The sequence below is a fragment of the Lissotriton vulgaris genome, unplaced genomic scaffold, assembly GCF_964263255.1.
Source record: "Lissotriton vulgaris unplaced genomic scaffold, aLisVul1.2 SCAFFOLD_1845, whole genome shotgun sequence".
NCBI lineage: Eukaryota > Metazoa > Chordata > Amphibia > Caudata > Salamandridae > Lissotriton > Lissotriton vulgaris.
This window is the reverse complement of record NW_028244990.1, coordinates 7,704-21,369: the sequence shown is the minus strand read 5'-3', so window position 1 is coordinate 21,369 and position 13,666 is coordinate 7,704. Positions and strand designations below refer to the sequence as shown.

General features: G+C 42.4%; 1 protein-coding gene across 2 annotated transcripts; it reads left to right on the top strand.

Moving 5' to 3' along the window:
• The first annotated feature begins 845 nt into the window (after positions 1-845).
• Positions 846-2,144, top strand: LOC147666675 (uncharacterized). 2 transcript variants are annotated; one of them, XM_086948977.1, is made up of 2 exons: positions 846-1,141; positions 1,226-2,144. In XM_086948977.1, the coding sequence occupies exons 1-2, from the start codon at positions 846-848 to the stop codon at positions 2,142-2,144; spliced, it is 1,215 nt and encodes a 404-aa protein (XP_086805103.1). The 2 variants fall into 2 exon arrangements, with proteins under 2 accessions (XP_086805103.1, XP_086805102.1); XM_086948976.1 differs by having other exon boundaries at positions 846-2,144.
• The last annotated feature ends 11,522 nt before the right edge of the window (positions 2,145-13,666 follow it).

The window sequence follows — 13,666 nt, the reverse complement described above, 5'->3', positions numbered from 1 at the left end:
AGTTTGAGACTATCTGCCTCGGGATATAACACCTCGACCCACTCTGCTCATTCTGGCGAAAACCTTAAAAATCCACCACTTTATTGTTTTCATGACCATCTCAGATTGTTTCCTTTTTAATATGTACTGTTCTGAAATTCTATGTAAATCACCTAAACATTCTGTTGTGCAGGAGTGATATGTAAAAACGGATTAAATGAGCACCGTTGCGCTATAGCTAATGTAAATAAATCCTCATCTTCAGAACTACACCTTACACCAAACATAGAAAGGGTAAAATTAACTGATGTTCTGTGACTGGTGAGCCACAATAGTACTGTGCATGTTCTAATGTTCTCAGTTACTGCCATTATGTCAGTGCAAAAAGGTACGTCTCAGTTTAATCATTAAATATCAGACTAACACCTTATCCCTGCATTGCTAAGAACCTATACAAATAGATTTGAGAAAAACTTCAGTCACAAAATAAGTTGCTGCCGGAGAGGCTGTAACCAAAAGACTATTATCTGCTAGAAACATTTCGACAGGTGTTACAGGGCTGCATCCAGACATATTGTGCTCAATTCAAGTGTTAAGAAGATTACACACAATTTCTTTTAGAGATAAATACTGTACAATATCTAAACAAGCCCGACTCTAAAATCGAGTTAACTCGTACCGTGGCATATAAGCAAGAGAAAACTAAATGTAACTCTAGGAATACACCTTATAAAAACACGTGCTGTGAGAACAAATTCAGTGTTCAAACCCGCCTCAATCAAAGCAAAATAACCCAAGTTGGGGAAATAAGTTACCTGTGCCAAAAAAGATTCAGCCATCAATCTCATCTCACTGAATTTGAGAGAATGCACACTGGGAAAAACCTCTCTCAGTGCTCTGAATGCCAAAAAAGTTTCAGCAGTAAATATTATCTCACTGAGCATATAAGAATCCACACTGGGGAAAAACCTTATCAGTGCTCTGAATGCCAAAAATGTTTCAGCCATAAATATAGTCTCACTGCACATGTGAGAATCCACACTGGGGAAAAGCATCAGTGCTCTGAATGCCCAAAAAGTTTCAGCTGTAAATCTCATCTCACTGAACATATGAGAATCCACACTGGGGAAAAACCTTATCAGTGCTCTGAATGCCAGGAAAGGTTTAGTATCAAAGCGCTTCTTTATCGACATGCATTAACCCACTGTGTGGAAAAACCTTACCAGTGCTCTGAATGCCAAAAAAGTTTCAGCTGTAAATCTAGTCTCACTGAACATATGAGAATCCACACTGGGAAAAACCTCTCTCAGTGCTCAGTGTGCCCAAAAAGTTTCAGCAGTAAATCTTATCTCACTGAGCATATGAGAATCCACACTGGGAAAAACCTCTCTCAGTGCTCAGTGTGCTCAAAAAGTTTCAGCAGTAAATCTTATCTCACTGAGCATATGAGAATCCACACTGGGGAAAAACCTTATCAGTGCTCTGAATGCCAGAAAAGGTTTAGTATCAAACGGAGTCTATATCGACATGCATTAACCCACTCTGTGGAAAACCCTTATCAGTGCTCTGAATGCCCAAAACATTTCAAACTTAAATCACTTCTAACTGCACATTTGAGATTCCACACTGGGGAAAAACCGTATCAGTGCTCTGAATGCCAGAAATGTTTTATTGACAAAAACAGGCTCACGGTGCATATAAAAACCCACACTGGGGAAAAACCTTATCAGTGCTCTGAATGCCCGAAATTTTTCTGTTTCAAAGGAGAACTCACTAAACATACTAGGACCCACACTGGGGAAAAACCTTATCAGTGCACTGAATGCGACAAATGTTTCAGTGATAAAAGCCGTCTCACTCATCATATAAGAACCCACACTGGGGAAAAACCTTATCAGTGCTCTGAATGCCAGAAATGTTTCTATGACAAAAGAAGACTCACTAAACATACTTGGACCCACACTGGGAAAAATCCTTATCAGTGCATTGAATGCAAGAAATGTTTCAGTGAAAAACGCAATCTCACTCAGCATATAAGAACCCACACTGGAGAAAAACCTTATCAGTGCTCTGAATGCCACAAGTGTTTCAGCCGTAAATCTGATCTCACTGCACATGTGAGAATCCACACTGGGGGAGAAACACCAGTGCTCTTTATTTTTTGACCATTTCCGTCTGTATTTATCCATATTTATTTTTTGGGCATTTTTTCTGTATTTATCCACATTTATTTTTGCCACACGCTAAAGACGCCACAACAGCTAGTATTTTTCCGCATTTATTTAAATTGACAATGCACACCAGTGTCGGGTTGTTATTGGGCAACACAATACATTCATCTGAAAACTTTGCCATTGTAGTACAAGCACATGTGCATTTCAAGAGACTTTGCAGACATTGAGGCTCTTTCTGGTTTGTAACGTACCGGTTGCTACCTCATCTTGTATCTTGGTTACTGGTGTTACTTGCACAATTGTCACTTTTTCCTCATGTAACGTTACATATGCTCTTGTAATATTACTGTTCCTATTGTGAAGCACTCTGACACCCTCGGGTAAAGTCTGCGCTATATAAAAACGCATAAATAAATAAATGGGTGGGGTGGGGGTGGCAGGATAGAGGGTAGTAATATGGCAGAAGCAGACAGTGTAGCCATGTAGTGTTTTGAGGGTAGATTGCAGTGTGGGGGAGTAGCTTTAAGGCAAGCAGAAAGGGCCAGTGTTTTGTGGGAATGGATGATGGCAGTGTTTTGGGGAAAGGGGCTATGGTGGTGGGTGGGGTTGGTGGCAGTGCTGTGGGGTAGGGTGGCATGGAAAAGGGCTAGGCTATTCTAACTCCTTTTTGTTCTTGTGTAGAGTCTTGGAGGGTAGATTCTACTGGTTCTAAAGCTCTTGGGCTGTCTGGTAACTACAATATACTCTTGCTGCTTCAAGGCTCCGGTCGGTCTGGGGTTCAGTACACTTCTGGGAAACTCAGAACCTTGTGGGCTGGATCCATATATTTGAACTCCCACTTGCAAAGGGTGGAAGTAACATGTGTGCCCATCTCCCTTTCACAATTTGCCTCATGCCTATCCTATCTATCCTAGACAATCGTTGCAAGTGTGAAAACTGTCACCCTTTTACAGGACTGGGCCAACGGAAACTCTTTGTTTTGTAGCACATTTCTGTTTTTTTTGCATTTCTCAAATTATTTGATTTTGGGGATATTAAGTGTTTACAACAGGGGTATTCAACCTTTTCTGAAGTGAGAGCTACTTCTGATCAGTGAAAGTCTTGAGCTACTCAAGGCTAATCATCTTGCACATTGTTACCAGTCAGTTTGTCAAGTAGGGCCTTTTAGATTGAAGTCTAATGATCTGTCTGCGCCTTTCACGTCATGATACTCCTATGATCTCAAGAAATGTAAACGAAAATGTAGGCAATTTTGGAGGAAGAGTTACAGCCTACTGTTCAACACAGTTAAATCGCTTTCATCCTTTGGTTATAAAAATTTTGCAACTCCCAGCCAAAAAGCTGTGATGAACTATCCAAATTCTTTTTTCCACAGTAAATAAAATATTCCTGGATGGATTTTAAGATACACCAGATAATCTTCAGGGACAGATACAGTGGAATAACGTACGGTGAATAAACTAACTTACCATTTCCTGGTAATGAGTACATTCACCCCACTTTCTGAAGAGAAAGTCTCTAATCTTATCAGCACTATGAAATGTGGAGCACCTGCAGATTCTTGCCCTCCATCCGGTTTCAGCTACCATTTCTACTCATCTCACTTTGTTATTACAGTGGTGCTCAAGTCCGTCTTTTTTCCGGATGCTTGGAAAAAGGCATCTATTTTGCCACTTCTAAAGACTCCTTCCCTCGATCCCTCAGATGTAAAGAACTACAGATCCAAATTGGTCTTTCCTCTACCTGATGAAATTTTAGAAAAGGCCATGAATCAGGAGATCACCGCCTTCTTTGAACATACCGACTGTCTGGATCCTGCTCAACATGGGTTTAGACCCTACTACTGTATAGAGTCTACCTTAGCAGCAGTAACTGAAGAGATCAGATCCATTGTGGATAGAGGAGATTAATGCAGCCTTGATCCTATTGGATCTTTCGGCCACATTTGATAGGGTTAACCATTTCTCTTTGGTAAGCCGTTTAGTAAGTATAAGCATCAACGGTACTGCTCTCAAACTGACCAGGTTGTTTTTGTCAAACAGAGGGCAATTGGTACCTTTGGAAGATTTTACATCTGCCCCATTTTCACTTCCTTGTGGGGTCTCGGGGATCTTCAATAAGTCTGACTTTGTCTAATGCCTACAGCACTCCATTAATTGAACTAGTTCGATCCTGTTGCTCCTCTACATTCTTTTATACCCAAATAGTGGTATCGGTTACTGCAGAACCTGAAAAAGTGGCAAAAGATTTTAGAACGAGTATGACTAGCATCGCTAATTGGATGCAGAAGAATTTCTTAAAATTGGATGCAGAAAAAACAGAGTTAGTGCTATTTGGTAAGGATTCCTCCTTCTGGAACACCTTTTGGAGGCCACACAGTCTCGGGCCCCTTCCACTCCGAGTCCGGAAGGCTAGAAATTTGGGTAGTCGTCTTTGACTCAAAACTCACTTTTATAAGACCACTCCAATCAGGTAACCTCTTCCTGTTTCCTTATGTTAAAACATTCAAAGAAAATCTTGGCCTTCCTTCCCATGGAGCTTAGGAAAAGTGTTATCCTGGCTCTTGTCGAATCTAAAATGGATTATTTTATTGATCTTTATATGGGCTCCCAGTTGTCTTCTCAATAAGTGGCAAACAGTTCAAAATGTGGCAGCAAGAGTGCTGAAGAACCTCCCCAAATTCCGCTCGGTCTTTAAAGCCATTTCAGACCTCCATCGGCTGTTTATTAGGGAAATAGTTAAATTCAAAGCCTCATGCTGAGCCCATAAGACACTGCATCAGGTTGGCCCTCGCTTCCTACAAGATGCTCAAATGATATTCCCCTTCTCGTACTCTATGGTCCAGCAATACTAGGCAGGTATGTTTACCCAGAATAAAAAGTGTTCATTGGGAGGAAGATGTTTCTCCTGCTCCACCTCCAAATGTGAAACTCTATCCAATCATTTGAGGTCAGCCTAAACTATTGGAGTTCAGGAAGGAACTTAAGCCTTTTCTTTTCAGACCATAGTTTAATGTTCTCATCTAACTGCTTAGCAAATGTTTAGGTATTTTATATCCCGTACCGTCTGGTTTTAAATGACACTAGTGCCAGGATGCATTTTTGGTAATCGTGCGCTTGATTTAAAATTTATTTAAAATTGTTGATCTCCAAAAAGGCCTAAATCAATAAATTGAATTGAAATTCAAGTTTATCATTGTAATCCTATTGTTGGAAAAAATGTGATTTTTAACCCCATGAGGCGGTTCCTTTCCAGAAAGCATTCAGTTTGTAAACATGAGTCAAATAATGCTGAGGAGGTTAAAATATTCAAATTGAATTCTAATTACACATGAAATGTTCATTGTTCAATATATTACTCTTGGTATTTTAATGTGAGGAATTTATTGCTTAAGGAAAATAATTAGTATTTGTTTTTCTATATGTAGGAAGCATTACATTAATGAAACCACTGTATCCCACCTTCTTTCTTTCCTTTCCTGTTCTTTATGAATGTTTCTATTGTTGAACTTTAAAGATTGCCCGAAATTAAGAATTGTGCTCTACATAACTTTGCTGTGTTACAGTATGTTTATTTTTTATGTACAACTTTTGTCTCTTATGTGTATGGCAACTGATGTTTTGTTTTGATTTACTAATCAGGTTATGTTTATTATGTTTTATTATTCAATAAAATGTTTCAAACACAACAAATGGTAGTTAATATGTATTTACAACTGCAGCATTTTTATTGTATGGGCAGTTTCAAAGGGGCCAAAAATATGGTCTGCGGGTTGACGGAGGACCACATTGGCATCAGCAGGGAGAGGTTTGGGCAGGTGATTGGGGATACATGTAAAGTTGGAAGTAGGGGGAACAAAGCATGTACATTGTGTGGACTGTGACTCCTGGAGTTATTGTGAGGGATATCATGCTACCCTGTAAATGATTTCCTTAGTGATTATTATCACGGTGAAGATCCCTCAGAAATAAAATGATGATACTGTCAATGCCAATGGAGGACATCAACTGCCACAGCTTGGACCTATTGACCCAGTCGAATGCTGAGGACAGGTCCATGAAGGCTAGGTATATGGGGCTGGAATGAGCCACAGTGTATTTATTCAGAACCATGTACAGGGTTAAACACTGTTCCACAGTGGAACGACCTGGGCGAATGCCGTTTTGGATATCGGATAAAAAGTTGTTTTCCTCAACCCATGATACAATGGGCTTATAACAATAGGTACTTTCCCGTTATCCCTTTTTAAATGAGGGACTATAATCGATAAAGCCCAAGAATTTGTGCGGCCAATGTGGACTGCAGTATTGATGACAGCTGTGAGGACAGGCACCCAGGTTTTTAAGTGGGCAATGTAGAGATCTGGTGGGCTCTCATCTGGCGCGGGGCCTTGTTTTTAGATAGACCCAGAATACCGGCACTCACCTCTTGCGTGGTGAAAATAAGTTCCGACTTACCTTCCACCCTTTCCTGCCCCTCAATTGGAGGGGTATCCGACTGGAAGATACCCTCAAAACGATGTACCCAATCGTCCTCTGTGATTTGGGCATCCAGTAAATTAGCATTATTTCCAGAGAGAAATGGGCTGATAATAATGCCCCAGAACTTTGAGCTATTACGCGGTTTACAAGCCTTCACTAAATCGTTCTAGGCCTCCTCCTTCAGGGCAGACTTGCAAGTTGCTAGAGCAGCCTTATATGCTCTTCGTAGACCTTTGTCTCGGGGCTTAACACCCAAGGCCTGTCTCAGGTTCATGGAAGCCTGGGAGTACCTGCTTGCTGTGGACCTGGTTGCTTACAGCCCCCACCCGGGTCTCGTAGTAACTTTCTTATGACAGTAGACATGGATCCAAATGCACCCATGATGTCCGGAGCACTTGCCTCATCATCGATACAGGTTGCAAACCTGCTACGACAGTGAGTTAAAAGGGACTCGTGGAGTAGCTCTGGGACAATACACTCCCACGTTACGCTTCTTCCCGCTTCCACTGCTTTAAGGGGGACATCAGCCCCCACCCCACCCACCTTGGTATGTCTGAGTGTTCGGGTCCAGCCTGTTAAGACACAAATGGGGTTGTGGTCACTACATTCACTCGCCTGCACAGAAAAATCGGCAACCAGAGAGTAAAAGGGGGTATAATGGTGAAATCAATAAAGGTCTCACACCGTCTCCCAATAAAGGTGGGAGTAATGTCTGTTTTCCCCAGAGGCAGCTTATTCATTACAGATGTTAGGTTAAATTCAAGGAAGATGGAGTTAAGCTCAATACCCTCGGGAGTATGTTCCATGTGTAAGCCTGCTTGTCGTGCACAGCCCATAGCTTCCACTCCTCCTTGCCTGATGTCCCCACACATGAGTGTTAAAATCCCCTGTTAGAAAAATGTAGTGATAACTCTCACCCTTCAAGATGCTATCCTGAAGTACAGACCCCAGCAGAGTTATATTGCCCTCATCCGGGTGTGTAATTCCCGCGTTGCAAAAGTTTACCAGAAGTAACTTGCTCTTTCCACTGGACAACAACATCACATGTAAATTGGGAGAGACATACAGTGAGGTATTGTAAGTAACTGGCTCTGTACACTGCACCAAAGTGAGGTACAGTGTGTATAGAGTCCAAGGGTCTCCAGAGGTCTGTTCACTGCTCCAAAGTGAGGTACAGGGTGTATAGAGTCCAAGGGTCTCCAGAGGTAGGCAGAGGTTAAAGTTAGATAGAGCCTTACTCTCTAAAGTGGTAGCTTGGTCGAGCAGTGAGGCAGTATCAGAGGACAGTGTTAAGCATTTGATGTACACACTCAGTCAGCAAATGTATTCACACACTCAAGAACTGAACTCTAGGCCAATTGTTTTTGTATAAAAACATATACTGTTTTATTTCTAGATCTAAGCAAGCCTGGCACAGGTAAGCATAAAAATACTTTGCAGTAATAATTTACTTGTATGAACACAGTTCAAGTAGGCAGTAGAAATTTTACTTTGTTTGATTTACAGTGGAGCAGTAGTATGCAACACTTAGCAAATACAGTACATTGAAATGAATAGGCTTTTTCAGTAAATTGCAGGTAAGTTACTTTTTACGTTACTTTTCTAACTCAGTGCTGTATACCTAGATTCAGCACTGGTACATTTCCTAGGAACAGGTAAGTAATTACATTTTGGTTATTCGCATGATTTCGAAAGAATATTTTCAATTTTCAAAAGTCCACACTTGGAAACTTTTTGGAGCAGGTAAGGTAAGGTAAAGTTTATTATTTGTACATGGTTAATTAAAACCTTTACAAAATTGTAAAAGCACCAATATATACATTTTAAAAGACGTGTGTACTTAGGCATATCAAGTTAAATTAGATTAAAAAGAAGAATTAATTGAGATCAGTTCGTGCTTATCCTCGGAGCCGTGTAATTTTCGTCAAGCACTATTTAGTCTTATCTTTGTCGAATCAAAGAACCTCACGACCTGGCAGTTCAATTTAGTGTTATTGGTGTTTTAAAACACAGTTTGACTGCCTGCCTGCAGGTCCGAACGGCATGTAGTTCAAAAAATGGTTGCAAAAAGTTATGCCTCAGGTCCTTTAGTCTAGGACAGATGCAGATTACATGGACAATGTCCTCCTTGGCGGTTTTACACAGGCGACACTGCTGTGAAGAGTTATTTCTTTCCCAGGGTGGGAGGTGGGGGAGTATGGGGATCACCCTTAGGTAAAGTTTTAGCAGCTTTTCTTTGAGTTCCCTTTTCATACCGATGTTAAGGTATGCTTGTGGTTGTATTTTCCCATAGTCACCCAACGTTATCCAGCCGTGCGCCCTGTTTGCTAGATCATGCTTGTCTTCGATCACAGAGACAATACGCGCTGATTTTTTGGCGATTTTCTTTAAGGACAAAAGGTCTATTGATGTTTCCCAGATGTCGGTCAGGCCAAGAGCTTGAAGTGATTCAAATAGGTAATCTCTGGGCGAGGATTTGCGGTGCCGAAGTAGCTCTTCCCATACGTTGGAGCTTAAGGAGCCCGTCTCTGCAATGCAGATCTTGTGCCAGCTGGCTATGCTCACACTCCGCCTTTCTAGGGTTTGTTTGAAGATGCCAAACTCTAGTCGAATTTGGGCTGGAGAGACGTATTTTGGAATATTGAAAAGAGCCCTGTATGTGTTGGCTATGACTGTGTCCAGTAATGCGGCATCCTTCCCGTGGAGCGATTCACTGCTGTATGTGAGAGTAGGCTGTGGTTTTGCACGCAAGATTTCAAGAAGAGATTTAAAGGTGAGATTAGGTAGTTTGGCCTTTAATGGTTTTAATGGCAGGTAGATTGTCGTTGCCTTGCCTCGTTAGGTGTCAAGTTGTGCCCTAGATGTGTTTTTGGAGTCCAGGATAACTCCCAGATATTTATAAGAGGTCACCCGATCAAGCTGCTCTCCATTCAGATGCCAACAGAGATTCTTTTTTTCCTGTAATTCACGGCCATGACCTTTGATTTACTGAAGTTAATTTGGAGGGAGTTTTTTACTGAAAAAGTGTGGGTTACGTTCAAGAGGTGCTGGAGGCCCATTGGTGTCCGACTTATCAGCACCAGGTCGTCCTCAAACAGGAGGTTAGAGAGGACGATTTTACCCATTTTGGGTGCGTGGTTAGGGCATTTCTCGAGGACCCCAGGTAGGTCGGCTAGAAAAAGATTAAATAGTAGTGGTGCTAATACGCACCCCTGTTTTAGCCCTTTTGTTGTCCTGATGGCGTTAGAAAGGTGCGTGCCTGCCCCAAGTTTAATTTTGATCCAGGTTTTTGAATGGAGCATTATTAGCGCATATAGGAGGCGTTTCGGTATTCCCCAGTGGTCCAGTTTCTGCCATAGTTTGTTGCGGTCCACATGGTTGAATGCCGCGGTATAGTCTATAAACGAGAGGTATAAAGATGACTTGATCTCTTTTGCTGCTCCCATCAGCAAGGACAATGCCTTGATGTTGGTTGTGGTCCCTTGGCTTTTGGAGAAACCCGTTTGATTAATTGGGATAATTGAGTTTTCGGATACCCATGAAGGTAGTTCCTCCAGGATGACTTCAGCAAAGTATTTAGCCTCCACGTCTAGTAGGTCAATGAGCCGGTAGCTGCTGGGATGCTTCTTGCTACCGCGATTGTAAATCGGGCTGATGACTGACCCGTGCCAAGACTCTGGGAGTGTCTGAGTGTGCTCAATATTATTAAATATTGGCGCCAACGATTCACTCCAAAACTCCACGTCTGTTTTATACAATATCGGTGGTATGCCATTCGGCCCTGGTGCCCCAGAGGGCCGCCCCCTCGATATTTTTTGTTTGATGTCTACTGGCAGGATTTCATACGATGGGCCAAGCTCGATAGCCTTTGCAGGACCTTCATCCGTATTGTGTTTAGAAAATATTATTGAGCTAATGGCTCCGTGGGCACACTTGCCCTTGATATCTATGCCTGTGCGGTTTGAATTTCCTTTTGTTTTTTCACCGTATGGCTTTTGGACAAGAATTATATATATCGACGTCCTTCATGGTGTCGTCATTATTAAAATGCGTCGATAGGTAATTTGTCCATACCTCCACTGAGATATTTGAGTTTTGACCTAAGAGATCAGGGTTCTGTAGTCTTTTGATCATTTGCCAAAACTTGGAGCTGTTTTTCTGTTTCCCTTCGTAGAGGAGTTTTACCCACAGGTCTTCATTTCTTAGTTTCTGCCTTTCCCATTTCAACCGTTTCAGTTGGCTTTTTGCTGCCTGTAGATCACTTTGTAGGCACTGGTTTGTCTGATCTTTCCGCAATTGCCTCAGTTTTTGATTTATTAGTCCTTTTTGTATTTTCATTGTTGAAGTTAGTTTATTCGAATTTCCCTTCCCTCAACGTGGGCTTTTAGGCATAATTTCTTCCATTTTCTCTCCGATGGCATGAATAAAGTTTTGCCAAACATCCAACACCTTGGTTGAGGAGCTAGCAATTTCATTGAAGAGGGTTTTCGCTTTGCAGCTTACAGAGTCAATTTTGCCGGCATTGCACCGTAGCCGCTTTAAGTTGGAGCTGACTTCTGTGTCAGGGCCTATAAATGGTGCTGTTACCAGTTGACAGTTTGATCTTAATTTGGCTTCTAGAGGCAGGTGGTCACTGAGGTCGCTCGTCCCTATTCTAAAGGTTGTTACCCAGAAAAACATGTTTAAAGATATAAACATGTAATCGAGATGAGTAGATTGTTTGTTGGAGTGGAAGGTAGCTACTGGTGGATCATCCTCGGCGTAGCGACCGTTTAAGGTCCTTAAATTAAGTTGCTCCAAAGATCGTAATACGTTTTTTGAGTGCTTTGTTGATTTCTGTTTTTTTTGTTGGGCCTTGTGTTGGTACGCCGCATGCTGCATTCAAATCTTGGATGAGGTCATTATCTTTGTCTTTGTTAATGAGGTGCATATCAAAGTCGCCAGCCAAGATGAATGAGTCGAACTCCCTTGATTCCATTATTTTTTCTAGCGTTTTTGCCAAGTCTTCCACCGCTTTTTGTTTCTGCTTGGGGTGGATGTATGTGTTAATTACGATTACTCCCTTGACCTGCTTTTTTAACCGGAACAGGATCTTTACCACCTGTATAGTACTTGGGGGAGTTATGTGGAAAGGAAGAACATTAAGCCTCCTGACCTTCGCCCAAAGATGGCATTTTTGTTTGCCGGAATGCAGCACGAAGTAAACCCTTGGAGCTCAAATGCTTTTTCTTCCCAAGCTTCTTGGAGCAATAGAAGGTTGAATGCACTCAGGTATTGAAGAAACTCAGGGTCGTTGCTTTTACTAGCTAAGCCGTTGATGTTCCAGGAGCTGATTCTGAGTTCCCTGGGCTTGCCTGGATGTGTGGTGAATTCTTCCCTTTTTTGTCAATTGTCGACAGTCGTTGTAATGAATGTACGTTGTATTGATTTCCAGTTATGGATGGTTTTTGGCGAAAAATAGCTACCTTGAGTTTATTTTTGCCCAGGCCGAGGACTTTTTGTGTCTAGTGGTAGCAACTTCGGCGAACTGCTCCTTGCTCCCTTGAGTATGGAGTTAGTGATTTTTTGAACCAAGGGTCTTGCCGATGGTAAGAGAGGGGTCGGATAGCATGGTCGCTGTTCGAGCCTCAGTTCAATCCCCCATTGCTGGAATGTTGCTCCTTCTTCCATAATTTTGTGTGCTATTTCTTGTGAGTGCCATGTTGCTTTTGTTATGTCTGGGCGATAGGGCTCAGTATTTGGCTGAAACGTTATTAGCATAAGGTCGTTTGAGCTGATGGTTGCTAGGTTGGTCACTGAATGTAGGAGTCTTAGTATAATGCTCCTATTTTATTTTTTTAAAAAAAATTTTTGTAAACCTTTATTGTGCATAAACAGTACAAATACGGGCCCACAACCGTCAGGCCGGCCACGATACATTTGAAGCACGAGTGCAAGCAATATTGTTCCCCAGCGTCATCAGGTGGGTCAACTACCATCAATGAACATGACACATAATGAAAGTATGTCGCCGAGGAAAGGAGCAGTGAAGGTTAATTTTATAGAGTTTTGTAGTCAAAGTATAGTCAATGAAGAGTAGGAACGCAGGAGATTTGAGTCCGTACATTAATCGCACAACATGAGCAGGCAGCATCAGCAAATGTACATCAATGAAATTCAAACCCTCGAGCAATGTGGTGGCGTAAAGGGACAACAAGAAATGCAATCAGTACTAACGCCCCACCCACAGCGCCACCCATTCCCTGCTAACCCCTATCGCGGACCCAAAACAGAAACAAGGTAAGAAAAGCGCAAAAAATGAGAAAAAATAAGGCCCATAGAAACGAAAGGAGAAAACCTAAAAATACCCCCCCACCCTACATCAATGCGGAGGCTACGGCCTACCCCCCCCCCGGCAGTGTGTCTGTCGCCCATTAAAGAACCCGAAATATAGAACAAGAAAGAAGGAAGAGAAAGAAGGTGAAAAGAATAAAGAAAAGGAAGTTCACATTTGAAATATAGGGAGGAAGAAAGAATGAACCCTCCTACCACTCCCCAAAAGAAAAGGAAGGCGGGGAGGAGCCCACCCAAAATCGAGTCACCCGGGCCCCCCAGACCACGTAACCCTATGCCGTGTGAAACAATCCAAGCAGCAAATATACAGTCAGTAAAAAAGGGGGGGGGAGACAGGAGTACTAACGACCAAATTACCGGGCAGCACAGGAGCGACCACCCCTCCAGTGAAACATACGACAGATCGTGCCCGCCCCCACCATACGTTAGGATTCGTCACAGTCAACAACAGAGTATCCGGTGAAGGCCAAGCACAGAGACTCCCGTGACCCCGTTCCATTAAACACCCCCCACCCTTCACAGAACTAAGAAAACAGGATTACCATAAATCGCAAAAATAAGGAGAGTAAATCACACAGCGCAATGGCGCGCGCTGAGGAGGCGTCCCAACCCGGGTCCCCACTCCGCCCTCAGTCACAATACACCAAAGAGGACCTCCCTAACCCTGGCCGGATCTCAATCGTCCCCCTGAGCATGGCA